At 38.8% G+C, this 23,179-nt stretch overlaps 1 protein-coding gene across 1 annotated transcript; it reads left to right on the forward strand.

Annotated features, from left to right (window-relative positions):
* Positions 1-973: 973 nt before the first annotated feature.
* Positions 974-22,123, forward strand: abcc10 (ATP-binding cassette, sub-family C (CFTR/MRP), member 10). Its single transcript, XM_007574653.2, has 22 exons — positions 974-1,205; positions 1,871-2,085; positions 3,103-4,435; positions 5,382-5,609; positions 6,691-6,847; positions 7,554-7,705; positions 8,965-9,044; positions 9,122-9,293; positions 10,400-10,498; positions 10,970-11,159; positions 11,701-11,778; positions 11,950-12,135; positions 12,753-12,891; positions 13,000-13,192; positions 14,422-14,765; positions 15,536-15,705; positions 15,781-15,941; positions 17,310-17,563; positions 18,444-18,589; positions 18,674-18,771; positions 19,984-20,096; positions 21,656-22,123. Exons 2-22 carry the CDS (start codon positions 1,910-1,912, stop codon positions 21,789-21,791), a joined length of 4,605 nt encoding a protein of 1,534 aa, XP_007574715.1. The 5' UTR covers positions 974-1,205; positions 1,871-1,909; the 3' UTR covers positions 21,792-22,123.
* Positions 22,124-23,179: the final 1,056 nt, after the last annotated feature.

Genomic DNA, 23,179 nt, shown 5'->3' on the forward strand with positions numbered 1-23,179 from the left:
AGCAAATAATCATCGATATTAAAGGTGCTAACACACATTTGCTCCTTTTCTACAGTCGCCTCCTCAATAAAAAGTGCTCAAACCAGTCTAAACGCTTCAGTTCATTTGTTTTTGGGAAATCAACAGAAGTGATCAAGGCTAATTAATGATGTTAGTATTTGCTAAATTAGTTGTTTTTTTTAAATGCATTTAAATATGGTGATTATCAGTTGCCTATTTGCATGTGTATAAATTAGAGAGGCACAAGTGGAACGGTGACATTACAGGGAGTAGAAGAAAAAAGGTAGAGGATTTTATGTAAGTTTTAAGTTGATCAACAAATGGTGTGGAAAATAGATGAAGAAACATATTTTTAGGAAACATTTAAATTTGGTTGGGATCAGTATGAGATTGTTGTTGGTCTTTTAAATGTGCTCTGTAGTTTTTTGTTTAAACCTATGAATAAAGAAAATTATCTCTATGCATTAAAATAACATATTTAAGAAATGACTGCAAAATAATGTTTTATATACAGAAGATATAAATATAAAAATATTAAAATATATTTTTGTTTAAAAAATACTTAGTTTTTTTTAAATACTTTTTGAAATGATTACATATAGTCATTATTTTTATTTAATAATTAAAATAATTTAATAATAATTGGAAATTTTTGTAATAATACTGAATCATTTTAATTATAAACAAAACAAGTAAAAAGTAACCAGATAGAAAGCCTAAACCTGATTTAAAAGAAAAAACGAATGCTCTGTTCTGGGGACTTCTGTGGTAGATCTGGAAATCAGTATCTTAAGTCGGAGGTTTCCGAACCCAGCCATTAGCATCTGCATCAACTCTTTGAACATTTTTAATTAATATGAGATGAGTTAAAACAACATGTAATTTCCCTTTTGGGATTCATAAAATATTTTTGAACCGACAAATAGACCCTGCTTTGCTACATAAACAAAACAGGCAATCAGGAGGGCAGCTAAATGTCTCTTCCTGCTAGCCTACATCTGTCCTGGTCCTTTATTGACAGTTACCGTGGTTGCCATGTCTATTGTGTCTTGATCTATGGTGGTTGCCATGGACGTAGAGGACATCTAATGTCCATAGTGTCCACCAGCAAAAAGTCCTCCAACTCAGAGGATTTATAAGGCAATCTGCGGAAACCCAGATTGCCGATGCTACCCGGATGAAGTCACCATTTACCACCACTACAGGTAGAACTATAACACCGGTTGTATGAGAAGACTTCTGAGCTGATTTTATGACGCTGGTGTTAGATTTATTTATCTCTAGTTCAGTGGTTATTTAATTTGCATCCAGCTAACTTGATAAATAAGTGAAAAAGTTTGATAATTCACCTAGCTGAGCAATCCAGGTAGCTCCCTTTGTTGACATAATTGTAACACGTCTGTTTTAAACAGTCGGGTTCGTGTCAGTGTGCTAAATGAACACATTTTTCTTTATGGCTACTTAATGTAAGAGTTTATCACAATATTATGTGTTTTTATTTCGATAGTGAGAACGTGATGATACAAAAAGTCCTTAAAAAACTTGTGGTAGTCTTCACTGTTGTATGGCTGGGATTGGTCTCCACTGCACTATTTTGAATTTAATTAAATTGAATCAAAGCCCCACACACAGAAATAATAATAATCTTATTTAAAAAAAGAAAACAATTAAAAAAGGAAAAAGTTGCATATAATTAAGTAGGCTGTTTCAGCACACCACACAGACTAAGTTGGAGTTTTAGCCTGCAAATAATCCTATAAATTTAGGTTTTGCATACGGATTTTTACTTTGAATGATTTTGTAAATTAGTGACCTCCACCTGTAAGAACCGATAAAGAACTCTGTTCTGACACACGTTCTCTTTCTACAGATGTGTTTTGAAACGGCGTCGGTCTGAGAGCAGGACAGGATGAGGGTCTCCTGGCTCTCTGAGCTGCTGTCAGGCCTGTGCCACACGCCGGAGGACGACCCTTTTCCTCTGTGGCAGGACGGGAACCTCAGTCCCTGCTTCAACCAACTCGTCCTTGGAGCCTTGCCTCACGCTGGGATGGCGGTTTTCAGCGCCTGCTACCTTAGCATGGCCAGGTAGGTCTGATCCCCAGTTTTAACTACCTTATATACACATCCCTGAATATTTAAAATGTAGTTTTAACACATTGTTTGAGTGTAACAAGCTAGTGTAAAGTTATTTTATGATAAAGTTGAATAAAAATGCAAGTTTAACAAATTAAACAAAAAAACTATTACTCAAATAACTATATTCCTGAGGTCCAGATAAGTGTGTAATTTAGTATATTTATGTCTGTGTTTTAAAAAAAGAAACATTTTAAGTCATTTTGGCACTGTTTTTTGTATTGGTCGATGTCGAACTTCAGATATCGGTATCTGTATTGGAAGTGAAAAAAGTGGATCGGTGCATCTGTTCCTCTTCTTTATTCGTCTCAGGTCCAGTAGGTTGACTTCACAACAGACCTCAGGTTCACCATATTTATTCTAACAGAGGAAATCAAGTTGGTGGTTAGCAGTTTCTTCCCCATACATTAAATAAAATACATTAGATATCCCTAAACAAACTACAGAGTAGTAGCTCCCAATGAGCAGTAAACAGCATTTAGTAGTAAAATTAAACACAGCTAAAATGAACAACATTAACTATAATAACAATTAAAAACATGTCAAAATTACACAGGAAACCCTGTATATAAATAAATTAGTCTCAAGTATGTGTTAAAATATAATGCATGTAAAACAAACAGACCTGAACCTGATGCATACCGCAGTTACCGACGGCAACAGAAGAAGGGGGAGGAGCTGTCAGTTACCGGTTGCTATGGCAACCACCAACTGCCAAGAGCAACGGAACTTCCATAGCAATGTCGAGAGAGAGAGAGAGAGAGAGAGAGAGTACGTTTTCAACCAAACAAAATAAATTTGACGAATAAATAAACTATTTCTGACAAACTTCACATCTATGATATTACTGAAATAAGACCATATTTACACATTCAGAATAATGGACTCTTAAAATAATCAAAATCAATGAAATAAATTAATAAAGTAAAAAACAAATATGAATATTTCACTTTTTTGTCTGTTTTTCAGAAGTGACCTCCTCCAGAGGTCGGCTCCGTGCGGCTGGACGCTCCGACTGGTCTCGGCGCTGCTAGCCGCGCTGCTCTTCACTGCAGACGCCATCTTGGTGGGCGTCCTCCAGCAGGCGGACATGTACCTGGATGTCTTGGCTGACGGCTCAGCCCTCCTGGCCTGGCTGGTTCACTGTAGCGCCATCGCGGTGTTACTCAGGTCTAGTTTCAGGAGAACCAGAGGACCGCTGCTGCTGCTTGCTATCACTCTCCTGTTGGTGCCCAACATTATCATCACCTTGATGATCTACTGCAATAGCCAGGAATATTTTACAGAACCAATTAAACTGACTAGGTTGGTCCTCACCTCAGTCAGGGCGTTTCTTTTACTAGTTTACCTTCTCGCCTTTACTTTTCCTTGCGTCTGTGAGGCTGATTACGCCCTGAATATAAACGCTGTGGATGGCTCCCCACTCCTTCCAGAGCCAGACACAGCTGACATAGTCGCTGAGGACGGAAGCGACTGCCTGTCTCGGCTCTTCTACCTCTGGTTGGATCCGTTGCTCAAGCGAGGTCGGCAGGGAGATTTGGAAAGACCGCAGCATGTGTATCACCTTCCCTGGAAGCTGCGCACCAGAGTTGTTTGGCGATACTTCCACCAGTGTTGGGAAAAGTGCCGAAAAGGGGCAAAAAGAAGCGACCAGCAGGACCCGTGGCCCCAACCGGTGACAGGTTTGGACTCTAAGGAAGAGCTGTTGGAGCTTGAAGGGGATGTTGGGTTGCTGAGAGTGTTGCACAAGGCGTTTGGGTTGCGCTACTACCTCCTGGGTGTGCTGAAGGTGACGGTGAACGTATCGACGTTTGCAGGGCCTCTCTTACTCAGCAGTCTGGTGAACTTCATTGAAGAAAAGGAGGCTCCTTCCAGTCAAGGCGTTGCTTGTGTGTTGGGCCTCTTTGCTGCAACCCTTGCAGGTTCTGTTCTCCGGAACATCTACACCTTTCAGGTCTCCAAAGTTTCTCTGTCGGCGCGCGCCTCGCTTGTGTCGGCCGTCTACGGGAAAGCCCTGCAGGTGAGCGGCTGCAGCCTGGCCGGATTCACGCTGGGAGAAGTGGTCAACCTGATGAGCACCGACACCGACCGCGTCGTCAACTTCTTCAACAGCTTCCACGAGCTCTGGAGCCTGCCCTTCTGCTTTTCTGTCACCCTCTACCTGCTGTACCTCCAGGTTGGCGTAGCTTTCCTCGGGGGACTCGGTGTGGCGCTGGTGCTGGTGCCGTTCAACAAGTTCCTCGCCTCCCGTATCCTTAGCAACAACAAGCAGATGCTTAAATACAAAGACAACCGCGTCAAGGTGAGATATTCATCTTTTTGTTTTGGGCAACACTCTTAGAAATTACTGTGAGATTGTTATTCTCATACCGGCTTGTCATATCATATCAAGAGACATATCAACTCACCCAAGAGTAGCACGACTTCAGCATATTTTTACTCAGATAACAGTAAAACGTAGCAGTCCAAGAAATTAGTCAAGTTGTAAAAAAGTATTTGGTAAAAAGTTTGAATAACTGATCAAATTATCAATCAATTAATATTTAAAATTTACATCATCAGACGGACTAAAAAATAAAGTTAAGTGGAAATTTTGGTATTTTAAGGATGAAAATGATAATAATTCATGTAAGTCACAAAAAATAACAAAATTAGGTAAAAGAACATTTTTCCTAATCAGTTTCTTTCAATGAAAAACTTTCACAAAAACTGCAGGTGTGTCTCTGTGTCTGGTGAATTTTTGATTAAAACATGATTGTTTTTCATTCAATCCAGAAATTTTACTCAAGTAAGAGCAGAAATACTTCATAATAAAATTACTCAAGTACAAGTAAAAAGTACAGCATAGTAAAAATACTCCTAAAAGTATTTTTTTAATAAAAAAGTTGCTCAGGTAAATGTAACTAGTTATTACCAAACTCTCATCATATCTAAGTCTGTCACATTAATTAGTGTTTTGTTCTCAGTCCAGTCAGATGTAGAAGGTTAAAACAAAAACAACTGTAGAAAACTGTAGAATGTTTTCTATAATTTTCTACCCTAGAATGTAAAAAACTACCACAAAAAATAAGTAACATTATACAATCGTGAATTGATACTTTTTTGTTTTTTAGTTCATTTGTATTTATTTTTATCTCCAAAGGTTAAAAACTTGAAAACGTAACCATGAAAGTTCTTGATTTTTACTGAGTGAAAGGTTTGCTAACCCTCCATTTCAGAACCTAAAAGGCTTTTTGTTTCTTCCAAAGTTAATGACAGAGATCCTCTTTGGCATCCGTGTCATTAAGTTCTACAACTGGGAGCCTCATTTCACCCAGAAGGTGGCCAAGTATCGGGAACAAGAGCTGGCGCACCTCAAGAACCTCAAGTACCTGGACGCCATGTGTGTGTACACCTGGGCCGCTCTGCCCGTCGTCATCTGTGTCCTCACCTTTGTCACATACGTGCTGCTTGGTCACCAGCTAACAGCCGCCAAGGTAGAAACTCTTTTTACTCTACTGGCTGACTCGAATGTTATTATAAGTTGACGTTTATGACTTCTGGATTTTATTCAACCAGGAATCTCACACTGAGATGCAATGATAATATCTTACATACATAAATTGAAAACGTAAAACTCAAAGACAAACCGTGTTCTTTAAGTAGAACAAATGGAAATAAACCTTTATTTAAAGGGGACCTTTTACGCAATATTTACATTTTGAATGTTTTTTTGTTTGGGTTTCTAAAAACAGCCCAGGCACTTACAAACAACACCCAGACATTTTTAGGCAATAGAAAATTAGACATTTCAAAAGCATCCTGATTGTTGAGCCACACTGCGCAGTCACCTAGCAACCCCGGCTGAGCTCCAACACATTTGGTCAGCTGGTTTCACCACTGTATGGGCTGTACAATGGCTGCTGGAAAAGACAGGTGTTTTTTTTGTTTTGTTTTTTTGCTGACTTACTTTCCAGAAACCACTTGCCGGATTCATGTTGGCTGTGCATGAAGCTCCACTTCTGCTTTTCAAAGTTGTACGGTTGTACAATTGCGCATATGTTTGCAGCCATTTTTTACGTGTGAGTGTAAACATTGAGCTGGGTGGCGTGGCCAGCAGCAGCTTATTTGGATTTGAAGTGATAAGAGACCCTAAAACAGGTGTTCAAAGTAGGCAGAACTGATCAAACTAAAATCTCAATGTCAAAATGTAATGAACATATTTTATGTAGACCTATCCTAACTTGTTCAAGGTCACCTTTAAAAACAAAAAGCTGTTTTTTGGCAATAAGTTAATGGTTTTTGGTGTCAGGAAAATGAGCAGTTTGCAACGTATCCAACACAGAGCGAGGAAAAAAATGGTTTCTGAATGAAAAATTCCTACATCTCCAGGTCTCATTTAGTTAACGGGATTGTTCTTCTATGTTAGCGCGGTTATCATGGCATGTAAAAGAATCGTCTTTTTGCCCTCCTGCGTTGTGCGGATGTAAACAATAACGTGCTGGAGGTCCATAAAGTCTGAAAATGGAGCATTCAGAAGGTTTTGCAGGGTGATCTGAGGTTTTCTGCCCCCTGCAGGTGTTCACCACCGTGGCACTGGTGGGAATGCTGATCATGCCTCTCAATGCTTTCCCCTGGGTGCTGAACGGCATCCTGGAGGCCAAAGTGTCGCTGGAGCGAATCCAGCGCTTCTTCAAACTGACCAACCAGGACCTGGAGGCCTACTACACCTGGGGTGGGATTCTGCTTTTTTATCTAAAACACAAACATGTCGCAATTAATCATTGAAATGAGCTCCATCATTTTCATTCAGACGATCAAATCTGAATTTATTATTATTATTATTATTATTATTATTATGGATCAGTAATTTTTCTTGTCCTGCTATGAGTCAGTTTGTAATCACTTTGTTTAATTTGTTGTTTTTTTTAGTGCAGTGCAGTAAACAGGCAAATGAAAACCTTAACATGCTTTTAAATAAAAATTTATTTTCATTAAAGAGTCTTATAGTGAAATACTTCATTACATTGAGAAATGGGTAGGATTACATAAGTCAAGCTCACAAAGAAATGTGATTTATATCTTTAAACTGCAAATCGTAACTACATATTTAATCGTGTTTTTAATTTTATTGATATTTATTGAACAAACAGTGAAAAAAAAATACACCATTTAAAATGTTTTTCTAGTTCCAGTGTGAAGTAGGAGTCAGTATTTATTGTATCATTTATCATGATAAATTTCTTATTATGATAAGAATTTTGATTTATTGTTACAATAAATATCAGTTATTCATAATTTTTCTCTTTTGGTGAAGAGAGAAAAATGATAAATGATTGAGCTCATTTTAATTGATCATATAGTTAATTGATTTATTGCTTATTGTGACAGACCTTGTCCCTAATCTGTTTTTTACTGAAACATGAGTGATTTGTCCTCAGTGTCTTCTGAAGACACCGGCCAGACGTCCGTCCTGCTGAGCCGGGCCACGTTTTCCTGGCGGCGGCCCGATGGCGGTGAAGTGGGAGAAACAGGAAGTGAAGCTGGGACAGGAAGTCTGCTGCTGCAAAACTTGAATCTACATGTAACTAAGGTAGAGTTGTTGCTTCGTGCTGATGATTGTCTTCATTCCTTCTTGGCTTTTTGCTCTTCGACATTAATGCAGAACCGGTGCATCGAACCAAAGATGCACCGGTTCGATGGAGATGCGAATCCAATCAGATGCGAATCTGATTGGTGATGCGATCAGATTCGCATCTCCAAGGTTTTACATTCTGACCACTTTTCCATCCATCCGTCCGTCCGTCCGTCCGTCCGTCCGTCCGTCCGTCCGTCCGTCCGCGGGGGCAGCAGCTTCAAAAGGGAGGCCCAGACTTCCCTCTCCCCAGCCACTTCTTCCAGCTCCTCCAAAGGAACCCCAAGGCATTCCCAAGCCAGCCGAGAGACATAGTCCCTCCAGCGTGTCCTGGGTCTTCCTCGGGGCCTCCTCCCGGTGGGACGTGCCCAGAACTCCTCACCAGGGAGGCGTCCAGGAGGCATCCTGACCAGATGCCCGAGCCACCTCAACTGGCTCCTTTCAACTTGGAGGAGCAGCGGCTCTACTCTGAGTCCCTCCGGGATGGCCGAGCTCCTCACCCTATCGCTAAGGGACAGTCCTATCTCCCTTAGCGATAGGGTGAGGAAATGGGTTTCCCCTGCGGAGGAAACCCATTTCGGCCGCTTGTATCTGTGATCTCATTCTTTTGGTCATGACCCAAAGCTCATGACCATAGATGAGGGTGGGAACGTAGATCGACCGGTAAATCGAGAGCTTTGCTTTTTGACTCAGCTCTCTCTTCACCACGACGGACCGGTACAGCGCCCGCTTCACGGCAGACGCTGCCCCAATCCGCCTGTCGATCTCCCGCTCCCTTCTTCCCTCATTCGTGAACAAGATCCCCAGATACTTAAACTCCTCCACTTGAGGCAGTGGAGGAGTTTAAGAAGGCACTCTCCGGGTCAGAGTGCCTTCTGACCCGGAGAAGGCACTCTACCCTTTTCCGGCTCAAGACCATGGCCTCGGATTTGGAGGCAAGTTTTAGTTCCACATGAAAAACTTGGAACTAAGTGAAATAATAAGTATATAAGTGAAATAATCTTCCAGTGGAACTAAAACTTTTTCATCAATATTAAGGAATTATTGACTCTAAACAAGCTGAAAAGTTACTTGTAAATTAGTTTTGTCTTATTTCAAGTGTACTTTAACATTTGCACCAGAAACGGAACCAGAAATGCTTTGTAAGGTTTTGTGTTTTTGTCAGGTCTGTTCGTCTTTCTGGTGTCCATGTGAGCAGCATCGTGTGTTTTCCTCAGGGCTCTCTGGTGGTGGTTGTGGGGAAAGTCGGCTGTGGGAAAAGTTCCTTACTGGCGGCCATCACCGGAGAACTCAGCAGGTACCGAAACCGTTTTTATCTGCAGAATTAAATTCACAGCTCTGTTTGAGTGTCTTTATTTGTCCTCTGCTCTGCAGAATGAGCGGCGTTCTCTATGTGGCGAACAGAGAGGCTGGTTTTGGTTTAGCCGCTCAGGAACCGTGGATCCAACACGCCTCAGTACGAGACAACATCCTGTTTGGAAAGGACTACAGCGCTGCTCTCTACCAAGCTGTGATCGAGGCCTGCGCGCTCTCTGACGACCTCAGTGTACGATTTACTCATAACTATTTAAAATAACTGTAATTTCAGTGCATTTTCCTATTCATCCTGTTATTTGTTTCCAAGTTGTGTTTGACATTTTGCCTCTTCTTTAATTTGTTTGGCATACAGAATGAAGCCATCTCAGATTTTATGTTTTGTACTGCCTGCGCATTGATTCAAACATCCAATTATTTAAAGTACACTGTAAAAAACGTCTTTAGTTTAAGGTAAAATACCGACAGCTATGGTTGCCTGTATTTTACTGTACTGTATGTTGTTTTTCTTTTCTTTTTCTTTTTTTACAGTGGAGCATCTTATTGTTTGATGAGGGAATATTAAGTATTCAGGGACATAATTTTGAGTATATTTTATAATAATCTCCCTGTAATTAAATTTAAAAGCCCAAATATTCATCATCATTATTTTATTTATTTCAGACACAATATATAAATTGTATAAAGATAAAAAAACCTAAATCACAGTTAGAAAGCTTTTCTATAGATTCTCAAACCCCACTGAGTCCATAAAGTAGAAATATGTCACATATAGCTTAGTCATAGTGACAGTGTATGAAGGCAGATAAATCTATATATGATATGAATATAAAATGTTTTTTTATGAGCAGGATTTGGAAATAGGAAGTAAATTGCAAAAACACAAGATGTTACCAAATATTTTTAGTCCAGTTTGTTGTGAAAATATTTTAGTCCACTTGAAATAACATTAAACTAACATGCAAGTATCGGAGCTTGTTTTAAGTTAATCATTCATTTATACTGATGAAAATGTACCAGTTCCACTGGTAGATAATTTCACCTATAATATGGGAAAATATCTAATAATAAATCAAATAATCTGCCAGTGAAACTAGTATTTTTTCATCAATATTAAAGAATTATTTACTTAAAATAAAATTCTATATCTTGGTGAAAAGTCACTTCTAAGTTAGTTTTGTCTTATTTGAAGTGTAATAATATACTTGCTTTAGAAACTAGACCAAAAACTCTTGGTAAGGTTTTGTCCTTTTGCGGTGTGATGAAAAGGTGAAGCTCAGGTTGAAATAAGTCTGTGTTTTGTGGCGAATTGACTGGGATTCGTTTGTGTTGCTGCAGGTTTTACCAAACGGCGATAAAACAGAAGTGGGAGAAAACGGAGTGACTCTGAGTGGAGGACAGAAGGCCAGGCTGGCCCTGGCCAGAGCTGCTTATATGGTCAGACCTCTACTCCATTATAATAATATTTTACTTAGAAACCACTTTATATTCAAGGTAAAGTTTTAGACTCACTGAAATGACTTGGTTTAGTGTTTTTGCATTCAGTAAACAGATCAGATCAAGTTTCACCTGCATGTCCAGGTGTTAGAAACTCCATGAAACAACCAACAAAGAGACTCAAAGGTCTTTGATAAAAGCTGAAGCTATAGCATCTGCACAACTGTAGCTGGAAGCTAATCCAGCCTGGGGCTATTTATATGTGTGGGGAACGAAGGGAGGCTTAGCAGATATGATAGAACAATTAAAATAGTCAGAATGTTTATTAAACCTGGTTTTATTGGAACAGAAGAATTTGCCGGTTTGAAATTGGGCTTCTGTCTCTTTAAGAAGCTCCTACTCTCTCCGACATGGAGGCTCACATGCTGTAATCATGTGAGCCTCCATCTTTTCTTCTGACCTCCTCACCAGGACAAAGAGATCTACCTGCTGGATGATCCGCTGGCAGCGGTCGACACAGACGTGGCTGAACACCTGATGAAGAAATGCATCCTGGAGCTCCTCAGAGGGAAGACCAGAATCCTCTGCACCCACCGCATCGAGTTTGTGGACAGAGCCGACATGGTCGTCCTCATGGACAACGGAACCATAATCAAAACAGGTAGCGACCGACCGAACTCTGTTTACTGAAGACTACAGATGTAGAAACACACTGCAGCAGTGTTTCTCAAACTTTTGCAGGCTGAGGACCAGTTATCCCATTTAACAGTCACGGATCACCCTGAAATTGCCCCCGCGATAACACAACTTAATATATGATGAAAATATTAGCTTCTTAGCTCACTTGTTGTTTTCTTTGTTCATCCTAATGAGAAGAAGAGTGGTGCTGTTTGGCCATGAACACGTCATCTTGAGTATATTGAGTTACAGATTCGGAAAGTGCCTAAGCTTTCCAATGATGTCAAACACATAGAAATAATTTTAAAAAGTTGTTCTTTACTACCAAGTGTTTTATGCATCAATACCAATCAGGGCTATTTGTGATTTAGAAGCACAATTAAAGAAAAACAGGCTTGAGTTGCTTTAACAGAAACAAAAAATCCTTTTCTGCACCATCAAATACAAAAATATCTATAAAAATAACTTTATTTATTGTAGGAAGAATTTATTGTTTTAATCTGCAGTTACTTTTTGCTTTCCAGGAACGCCAGCGGAGATTCTCCCTCTGATTCAGTCTGAGCCAAAACTGGGGAGAAAGGATCCCAGAGCAGATCAGAGAGGTACGATTTCTGCAGAATAAATCTCCGATTAGAAATCGTCTCTGATACAAAATGAAATGCATAAAAATTTCACTTTAGCTGAAACTGTGTGGTTAATCAGCTGTAGCTACTTTAATCTGATGCTGCATTATGAGAGTCTGATTTCTGTTTAATTTTCCTGATTGAAACCAGATGAGCAGCAGAGTGAGGATGAGCTGGCTCCTCTCCCTGACCTCTGTGTGGACGACGATCCTGATCTGCTGGGCGCGGAGCAGAAGCGAGTGGGAGGACTGGCGTGGGGAGTGTACAGGACCTACTGGTTTGCTGTGGGTGGAATCCTGGCCGCCGCCATCTTGATGTCTCTGCTGCTCATGCAAGGTCTGGAAGACCAGAAAAGACTCGCTGCTCTGACTCTAGAGGTTTATTTACTAGAACATAGTCAGGACAAAATATAGCAGTCAAATCTGAACGCAGTCGGACTGAAAGCAAACGTTATGTGTGATTATATAAGAAACAAAAACAACAGTGGGTCTGGGACAGTCTGCCAATCAGCATCGATGAGAGACGATCTCAAGACTAAAATACAGCAGACAAATTATAAGAAAATTTAGAAATGACGGTAAAACAATCTTAAATTGTCAGCAATGTGTAAAAAATAAAGTTGTATAGCTGTGGCTGATATTTCTGAATAAAATATTTTCGGTTTAGAATCAAGTTATTTTTCAAAAATTATACATTTTTATTTCTGCAATCCTGTTGCATAAACATTACATTTTTGTCTTCCAAGACAAAAAACTGCAACACTGAAAGTCATTCCAAATCCCACCAAACTTAAATACAGATAAATAAATTAATAAATCAATTCAAGCAACAGAAAATACAGTCGACACAATCGGGAAATTAAAATCTTAATGGGGAGTGTAGCAGAAATATAATCTGTGCAAATTATGATCATATCTGCTTTAATTCTGTACTCTGTACATTTATGTTTTAAGCCTCGAAGAACGTTTCTGATTGGTGGCTTTCCCACTGGATCTCCTCACTGAAACACAACGGTTCCAGTTCTGCGAACGATTCGTCTTCAGTCGGTCCGGTTCCTCTTCACATCCTTCTTTTCTCACCTGGAGGCTTGATGTAAGTTATTCAAACAGAAAAAATCATTTAAATAAGATTAAGTACTCGGTATGAATATTATTTAACTAAAAAAATGTGAATTCACTGAGTGAATATATTTCCATCCAGAAGCCCTTTGCCCTCTGTGGAGGTTGTTGTTTCCAGCAACGCCACCAGCGACGTTAGCTTCTACCTGACGATCTACGGCTCCATAGCCGCCTCCAACACCGTGTTCACGGCGCTTCGGGCCTTCCTCTTCGCCTACGGAGTCATCTGTGCTGCTCATGCCATCCATAACCGGCTTTTGGACCGGGTCCTCCAGGTACGCTGCAGCGTTTGGCAGCAGCGGCTAACGGTTAGCAGTTATTATGGGATGACTGCTAAGTAGAAAACATGAGTTTATAAAAGTGCTTTGAAAATATATTCATACTTCTTAACATGAAGCCCTTAGCTACAAATTTCAGTGTGATTTATTGGGATTTTACATGAGGGCTCACCCCAGTTCATGTGTTCGTGTATAATTGTGAAGTGGTGAAGAAAGAGTTAACAGGCCTTTCACAATAACAAATTTTGCTACATGATAAATTATCCCAGAAGTTATTGCGATAAATGATATCGTTATTTTGAGATCTGTTTTCAACTAATATAATGACAATAGCATAACAAGTTAAGTAAGCTCTCCATAGATGATGAGCTTTAATTTCTAAAGAATTTCTTAAAGGGGGGTGTATTATGAAAAATTCAAATTTTGTACGTTTTCATATTTCCACTCGGATCTCTGCTGCTTCTAAAAACAGCTCAAGCATTTAAAAAAACACACCTGTTTTTTTGGGGCAATAAGATAATGTTTTTTGGTGTTTGAAAAATAAGCCGTCTAGAAAATCCCGTTACCGAGCAACCCCAGCCTAGCCCAGCCTGTTGCCTAGCAACCCAAGCTAAGTGCCAGAATGTTTGCTCAGCTGGGTTTACTGCTGTATGTGCTCTACAATGGTTTCTGGAAAAAAACAACTGTTTTGTTGTCCAGAAACCACTCTTGCTCCATTCTTGTTGGGTGTGCAGGAGGCTCTACTTCTGCTTTTCAAAGATGTATGATTGTATAATTTGTACTTTTTATCAAAATTTTGACATAAATCTCAAATTTACCAAATTTGGGACAGGCTTTTATTGTGGATAAAATGCAGGTTTACTAATCCTATAACAAGGAAGAAACAGTTATGTGATTATTTTCATACAGTAAGAACATAGTTGACGTACATCTAAGAATGTTTGTTTGTTTGGATTTTGGCATAAATAAATTTGACGGACAGACCGGACCACCAGGTCATATCTGCACGTTCATAGTTAACAATAGTCACAACATTGATGCCAACTCAGCAACTTTCTTCTTATATTAAGCCACATTTCAGACAAAAAAAAAGGGTATTAGCCAAAAATTGGCAGGTCAGACTTTTACAATATCGGTAATCAGAGATTGACCAAAGAAAACCTCAATCGGTGCATTCCTGCTATTAAACAGAGTAAAGGAAACCTCTGTTTTGTGTTCTTCTCCAGGCCACGGTGACGTTCTTCGACGTCACCCCGTTGGGTCGCATTCTCAATCGCTTTTCCTCAGACTTGTACAGCGTGGACGACAGCCTGCCGTTCATCCTGAACATCCTGCTGGCCAACGTCTTCGGCCTGCTGGGCATGCTGGTGGTGATCAGCTACGGCCTGCCTTGGGTGCTGGTGCCGCTGCTGCCCCTGGCTCTGCTCTACTACCGGACCCAGAACTTCTACAGACACACGTCCCGGGAGCTGAAGCGCCTCTGCAGCCTGACCCTGTCGCCCATCTACTCACATTTCTCTGAGACAATTACTGGGCTGGGAACCATCAGGGCGAGTTGCAGCGCTGCCAGGTAGGAGGCCGGGAAGTAGAGTAACGTTTCTCATGTTATAAGTGAAACAATCTGCCAGTGGAACCAGAACTTTTTCATCAATATTAAGAAATGATTGACTTAAGACAAACTCCAATTTCTTGCAGAAAAGTTAGTTATATCTTATTTCAAGTGTACTAAGAGATATTTGCACTAGAAACTAGACAAATTATTTAATTATAGTCTTAGGACTGGTCAATGATTCAGCAACAACATATGTAGCGATGGACACATGATCAATATCAATAGATAATACATCTGATGGAATATGTCACTGAACTCTGATCCAGAACCGCATTCTGGGAGATGTAGGGAGATGAAAAGCTTTAGCCGCTAAACTTCTTACAGCTAGCTAAGCGAGGTTGGTGGACTCAACTAACTCACGCATTCTTTGGTTACCTAGCAACAGCATGCTGAAAAATGTGTGGTTACCTAGCAACAACCTGTCGAGTAATATGTGGTTACCTAGCAACAACCTGTCAAGTAACTAGCGCAGTAACAGTTTAAGGTTTTTTCTTCTCTGCCTTTTAACTGCTTAAAAATAAAAAAACGCAGCGGAGTGAAAACTGTGAATAAAAGAGGAAATCTCACGCCACCAGTTTGCCAATATTTCAGATATTTGAAACAAAAAAAAATCCTAATCAATAATTATCGATATCGGCTTATGTTTATATAATTTTTCAGCCATAATCACATGTGTGACTCTGTTTTAAATAAGGAAGAACAATCTGGACTGGTTTCCCCTGTGTCAGGTTCAGGGAGGAGAACTCCAGACGTCTGGAGCAGAACCAGCGCTGCCTGTTTGTCAGCAACGCCGCCATGCAGTGGCTGGACATCCGCTTGCAGCTGATCGGCGTCGCCGTGGTGACGGGCCTCGGAGCGATAGCGGTCATCCAGCACCAGTACAGCGTTGTTGATCCAGGTGGGACAGATCGGACTTCAGTGGATTAGATGGTTTCTGCTGCTCAGACTGACCGGCTGCTGTTGCTCTGCTCAGGTCTGCTGGGTTTGTCCCTGTCTTACGCGCTGTCCATCACTCAGCTGCTGTCTGGCCTCATATTCAGCTTCACACAGACGGAAATGCAGCTGGTGAGTGTGGAGAGAACGGAGGAATACGCCACTGAATTACCAACTGAACCACAGCAACTCGACGCCCAGGTAGGAGCTACACTTCACTGCAAAAACACAAAATTAACCAAGTATTTCTGGTGCAAATATCTTAGTATTTAGTAAACAAGACAAAACGTATTTACAAACTGAGGTGGGCAGAAAGAGTAGCTCTACTTCAACATATTTTTACTCAAGTAAAAAGTAGCCATCCAAGAAATTACTCAAATAAGAGTAAAAATAGTGTTTAGTAAAAAGTTTACTCAAGTACTGAGAAACTGATCAAATTATCAATCACTTAATGTTTAAAAATTATATAGTCAGGTGGATAAATTTAAGAAGAAATTTTTATATTTTAAAGATTGAAATTAACATAATTTATAGATTTACAAAATAACAAAATCAGGCCAAAGGACATTTTTCCAAATCAGTTTCTTTCAAAAATAAAACTTATGAAATTTTAACAAAATCTCCAGGTTTGTGTCAGAGTCTGGCGAATATTTGGTTAAAACATGCTTGTTTTCATTCAGTGGGTAGAAAATCCTGAAATTTCACTCAAGTAAGAATAAAAATACTGCATAATAAAATTACTCAAGTAAAAATAAAAAGCATAGTGTAGTAAAATACTCCTAGAAGTACTTTTTCTTTTCCCCCAAAATGTTACTCAAGTAAATATAAGTAGTTACTACCCAACACTGGTTATAAGTAACCTTTTAGCAAGATTTAGGATCTTATTCTAAGTAAATAATTCCTTAATAGGCAGTATTATGATATAAAGTTAGAAAAAGCTTCTGCGACTCTCCCACTCAGCTCCTTCAGACTAGCCAGCAGCAATTAGCAAACACCTGGTGGAGCTGCTCATCATATGAGCTACTTCTGAGTGAAACGCTGCTAAAGGGTTAAAACGGGAGCGATGTGGTGATGACTTCCTGAAGGCAGAGTTTCAGAAAGAGCAGGAGAAACTGACATGAATTGTTTCCTATCAGTTTTAAAAGTCAAGACTCTTAAGTCATGTTTAATATCATTTTCATAACAACTGAAGGTAACATAGTTACTTGATCAAGTTACTAAATGGCACCATGAGCCTGGAAAATACATATTAATATTGATCAGATTGATGAGATTATTTCACTAATAACCTGATAAAATGTCTTCTTATGATTGAAATTATCTGTTTTTAATCGATATAAAACAAGCTCCTCTGACTTGCTAATATATTTGTAAGTCAGTTTTGCCTTATTTCAAGTGTGCTGAGATATTTACACTAAAAGCAAATAGACTAAAATACTTGGTGAGATTTTCTGTTTTTGCAGTGAAGGACCACAAGCTAATAACTAAAGGAGGAGTTTCAGTTTAACCTCTGACCTGAAAACTAAAGAGTAAATCCTCTTCTCGTCCTCTTTATGGTTGTGACTGCAGCTGCCTGCCGCCTGGCCCCAACATGGCCGCCTGGAGTTCTGCGACGTGGTTCTGGCCTACAGGGAAGGTCTTCCCAACGCCCTGGATGGAGTCAGCCTGGCGGTGCGACCCGGGGAGAAGATCGGCATCGTGGGACGCACAGGTTCTGGAAAGTCCACCATGTTTCTGGCCCTGTTTCGCATGGTGGAGCTCAACCGGGGGAAGATTCTCCTGGACCAGCTGGACGTCAGCGCTGTGGGCGTCGCCCAGCTGAGGTAGGACTGGAGCCGCCGCCTGAAGTACCTGGGACGACCGAGGAACGTTTTGCGGTGACTCTCAAACGTTTATGTTTCCATGACTGTATTAACGAGATGAGGCCTTTTTTAGTGTAGCTTATTTTATCAACAAGGCAATAATTCAAAGTGCCTGACATGATTAAAACATAAATAACAACAAAAAATGCAGTGGTGTAACAGGAAATGATGGAAAGTTAGGATTTTAGCCATCTTTCTTTGTTTTTATTTTATTCATTTCTAAAATAAATGAATTATTTTTGATTTTTTTATTCTTTAAAATAAATTATTTTTTACCTTACTTTTTAAATTATACTTAAAAAAATACCTGTTATAGCCTGTTTGTGTTATTTTACTTTATTTTATTAACTTATATATATTTTGTGTTCATTAAAACAAATGAGTTTTGAGCCTTTTTATTTTAATTATTTATTTTATGTATCTATTGCATATTTGTATTTTTATTCATACTGTCCATAACCTTTTTTATTTATTTCAAGTTTTTTAAACGGCAAGGGATTTTTAAGCTTTTTTGTTAGTTTTTTTTAAATCATTTTTTGTATTTTTTTATTTAATTATATCTTTTATTCTTTAAAACAAATGGGTTTTTAGCCTTTTATTAAAATCATATTTATTATTTTCTTTAGTTTTTTTTAAAAATCTTATTGTGGTTTTAGTTTTCTAGCTTTGGTTTAAAGGAACTCAGTGTTTCAACATTTTTGCAGTTTTCTGTCAGTTTGTTCCAGATTAGATGAAAACTGGTCAGCAGGTCCAATCAGATGAATGTTTTTCCTCAGTGTCTGTGTAGATCTGCGTGTGATAGAAGCTGATCGTTCTGTCTGGCTCCGTTCTGGTTTTGCAGATCTAGGTTGGCCATCATCCCCCAGGATCCCTTCCTGTTCAGCGGAACCGTCCGGGACAACCTGGACCCGTGTGAGAGACACGAGGACCAGCAGCTGCTGGACGTGTTGGACCAGTGCCACCTGAGCGCCGCCGTCAGCAGGATGGGTGAGCGTTACTGGCAGGAAGTTCACTCTGCCCCATGATGGACTGGTTGAGACGTAAACACCGGTTCGGGTCTGTGGGTATCAGGTGGCCTGGACGCCGAGGTCGGAGAGCGGGGAAAGTTCTTCTCTGCAGGACAGAGGCAGCTGCTGTGTCTAGCCAGAGCGCTGCTAACTCAGGCCAAGGTGAGTCTCACATTTATCATCCAACTGCAACCAAACACCAGTTACTAACACAAAGAGAATACAGACAAAAAGTAAAAGCAAAAATATAAAATAAATAAATCAAATAATCATTTGTTCAAAAAAGAGCAGCAAGAAAATACAAGATCTTATGATTTCAAGCTGCTCTAAAATCATCAACCTGCAAACATTTAAATCTCCACAGGCCAGATAAACTCTTAAATTATTCCCACGTTGAACGACCCTTTGACCTCACATTCTCATCCTGAAATGTACAATAATTTATACTTTTTAATATCAACAGCAGCATTTCTGGACATCCCTTACAACATATTTCCAAAATTCACTAAATATTACCAAGTATTTTTGTTCTGGTTTCTATTCCAAATATCTTAAGACAAAACTAACTTATAAGTAACTTTTCTGCAAGAAATATGAGAGGATTTTAGGTCAATAATTCCTTAACTTTAATGAAAAAGTTCTAGTCCCATTGACAGATTATTTTACTTTTAACAAGACATTTTTCCCATGTTGTAAGTTTCATAATCTTTTTTTATTCAGTATTAAGGGATTATGGACTTAAAACAAGCTGCTATTTCTTGCAGAAAAGTTACTTGTAAGTCTGTTTTGTCTTAAAATATTTGCACTACAGTCTAGACCAAAACTATGTCATAAGACTTGGTGCGTTTTTTTGTTTTGTTTTGTTTTGTTTTGTTTTTGGTATTGAAATAAGCTCCATTTTGAACAGTTCATATTTGTACTTTGTTTGAAATCATAATTTAATCCATTTCATAAATCTACCCCCTACTGATATACAAAACTGGTTTTGGTGGTTTTAATGAATTGTTTTTTTTAAATTTCCTTCTCCTCTTAAACTAAAACATTTTTTGTATAAAATATAGTGTGGAAATCGATCATTTCTTACATTAAGCATGAATTGTACAGTTTTGAATTTTACAAGGTCCCAGAATTTAAGTACATTTGATTTAAAATAAAATAATAATAATGGATTCATATATTCCTAATTTCCTGCTTCATGTTGTATTCTGATAGTTTTTTCTTTTACGGCTGTAAATGTTTGAGTTTTTTCTGTTTTCACACAATCATTACCAAGTTTCTAGTGGTTCCTGCTCCGCTGCAAACCCTGGTGATAAATAATCTGACCTTCAGATGTGAATATTTGAGGGTAAAATGCTGATTCTTCTCTTCATGGAGGTTCTTTGTATCGATGAAGCCACAGCCAGCGTGGACCAGAAGACAGACAAACTGCTGCAGCAGACGATCAGAGAGAAGTTTCAGGACAAAACGGTGCTCACTATCGCCCACAGGTTAGATGCTCTGTCCTTTCATTTTCTCTCCCCCAGTTTGGTATCAGATTAAGACAATTTAATCCCTACAGAAAGGATTAAAGTATAGTTTAATTTCTGCTTCTCGGCAGAACCACATCTTGCTGTTGGATCTGTCCACCAGAGGTCGCCATAACTCCATTCTTAACTTAATTAAAGTTTTTATTGTTTCTCTGTACAGACTGTTTAGTGCGTCATGTTTTCTGCTTATTCAATGTTTTACCAAAACCAAACAGGACTCTCATTCAGTTTCAGTCAGTTTAATTTCAGTACAAATCATCTTTTCTAAATGTAAAAGTAATCTGATAGAAAGTTTTCACCCGCAGGAAAAACTGAGCTTTAAAAGTTAAAATGTACTGTGAAATTTTAATAAACGTTAAAATTTAAAATTAAATCTGGGACTAAATTTTGATAGAAACAAGTGTTTGTTTTAAAACAACACCTGCTGAAATTCAGTTCAGTTTATTTATGTTGAGCCATGAACATCAAACATCAAACTTAGACACAGAAATACCAAAGTTGTTACAGTTAAATAAAACTAACCAAATAGCAAAAACTGAAATTGAGAAAATATTTTTGTTAGTTGAAATAAAAACTGTAATTAATGAGGAAAAACCATAACTAACTGGAACTATATTGGGTGTTTATAAAACTAATACAGAAATTATATGTATATATTATCCTTAATTTTTGTGTTTATGAATCTATTTATTACTAGAGTTGGTTGGTTGTTCAACAATAATTTAATAATTTTTTTTTAAAAATGGCATCTTCTGTTGAGTCTTCATTACCTTATGTATACGCAATCCGTATAAAACTATGAAAAAACTAAAGCCATTACTATAACTCATAAAAACTAACTGAATTAAGCAAACAAAAAGCCAAAGTAAAACTAAACTTTAACAAAAAACCCCAAACTTTTATAACCCTGATAAATCCAATTAATTAAACATATTCTGATTTATTCTAGTTATTTATTAGACAATGTATCAAGTCGGGTTCATCATTCAAATTTATAGAACAAATACTATCTAATGTAGAGGTGTCCAAAGTGTGGCCCGAGGGCCATTTGTGACCCTTGAAATTATTTTGTTTGGCCCCTGATCACGAGTCAAGAATAGTAAAAACGACCGAATGCAAAAAAAAAAAAGAAAAATGTCTGTTTTTCTTTTAATAAAGCTTATTAAATTCTTGTTTTCTGTCAAAACTTAGCCCCAGATTTCCTTTTTTTATGTCATTAAAGGCTCACCTTTATTGATGAACCTTTATCATTAAAGGTTCATGCTTTAAACTTTTAATGATGTAAAGATTTCACAAAAAATGTTTATTGTTGAGCAGGTAAAAGAAACAAACCAATAAAATAAATTTTGCATCTTTAATTGAATGAATTTTGTGGCCCACCTGTGGCTCAATTTTGCCACTTTTGGCCCCCGGGCCTTAAAACTTGTCACCACTGACCAAAGGAAACCCAGCAGATTGCACTGAGTCGCAGCATTGTCAGTGAACAATCGTTAACATTGTGTCACCGTTTGTTTCGTCAGGATCAACACCATCATGGACTGTGACCGTGTGCTGGTGATGCATGCTGGGAAGGTGGTAGAGTTCGACACGCCCGCTGCTCTCTGTCAGAACGATACGTCCATCTTCCACAGACTGGTTGGTGGGCGAGGAGATTAGTCCATCAAGAAACCAATGAATGAATCCAGCTTTTCTACTTTATCCTGGACGTTTTACTGAGAACTCTGTGATGTTTTTTTTACTGCATCTTCCTGTTTATATGTCACTTTTCTATTTAGAAACTTGAATACAGAAGGAAAAAAAGCACCTTTAATGCCTGTGGACATGGATGAGATACTCAGGAATACATCACTTCACTTTGTAAGATCTAGAGGATTGTTGTACAACTGGGGATTTTTTTCCAGTTTATATTATTGGTTAAAGTGAGGAAGACGTCCCAGTTTGTGTTGAAACCAACTTTGTAATAAATATACTAAAATATTATCTCATAAGATTTCCATCTGCCTTCTTCAATCAGATGCAGTTGCTCTGACATTGTTAAAAAAGGGCCTGTTTTGCACAATTCAGCATGTTTGTATACTTCCCTCTGGGTTTCTACTGCTTCTAAAAAAACAACTCAAACTCTTACAAAAACACCCCGCCGTTTGTTGGCAATAAGTTAATGATTTTCTTGTCTGCTTTAAAAACCTCAAGAATATAACGTCACAAATCAGCAGGCACTGCCGTTACCTAGCAACCCCAGCCAACCCCAGGCCATTACCTAGCAACCCTAGCCATTACCTAACAACCCCAGCAGAGTTCCGCCCGTTACCTAGCAACCCAAGCTGAGCTCCAGGACATTTGGTCATTTGGTTTTAGCGCAGTATTCAGTTTAGTTCAATTTAAAAGTACTTTATTCATCTCAAAAGAAAATTAAATGTTGTAACTTGTAATAATTAAAAAAATGCTGAGTTATAGTAGATACTGATGGTTGTGGGCAGAAAAGATCTCCTGTAGCTGTCTGTATTACAGCTAACTTGACGAAGCCTCTGACTAAAAACAGTGTTTCTCTAAGACAGTCTCAGGAAGATAATGCTCAGGATTGTATATAGTTTTCTTGATTTTTATGTAAAATCATCTCTACACTTTCACCTCCAGTCGTTCTGTAGTTGTTCCCTGAACAGAACCGGCCTTCTTCATCAGGCTCTTGAGCCTTTTTAGATCCCTGTTCTGATGCTGCTGCCCCAACAGATGACAGCAGAAGAGACGGCGCTCTCAACAACAGACTTATAAAAGATATCCATAGTACAATGGCTGCTGGAAAAGACAAGTGTTTTGTTGTTGACTTACCATCCAGAAACCACTTGCTGCATTCTTGTAGGTTGTGCAGGAGGCTCTACTTCTGCTTTTCAAGATGTATTGTTGAATAACTGGGCATCTGTTTGGAACCATTTTCATGTGTGAGTGTAAACGTTGAGTTGGGGGTCGTGGTCAGCAGCTGTTTGGATGCAAAGTGACATGAGGCCTTTTCATTCTGAAAGGCAGAACTGACCAGACTATAATCTCAT

This window comes from Poecilia formosa, unplaced genomic scaffold, assembly GCF_000485575.1.
Source record: "Poecilia formosa unplaced genomic scaffold, Poecilia_formosa-5.1.2 Scaffold358, whole genome shotgun sequence".
Lineage (NCBI taxonomy): Eukaryota > Metazoa > Chordata > Actinopteri > Cyprinodontiformes > Poeciliidae > Poecilia > Poecilia formosa.

Coding starts and splice junctions, on each gene's coding strand:
- abcc10 (XM_007574653.2), top strand. CDS start 1,910: ATGAGGGTCTCCTGGCTCTCTGAGCTGCTGTCAGGCCTGTGCCACACG. Junction 18,590..18,673: donor CGCCGCCGTCAGCAGGATGG/GTGAGCGTTACT, acceptor TGTGGGTATCAG/GTGGCCTGGACGCCGAGGTC. Junction 18,772..19,983: donor CGCTGCTAACTCAGGCCAAG/GTGAGTCTCACA, acceptor CTCTTCATGGAG/GTTCTTTGTATCGATGAAGC.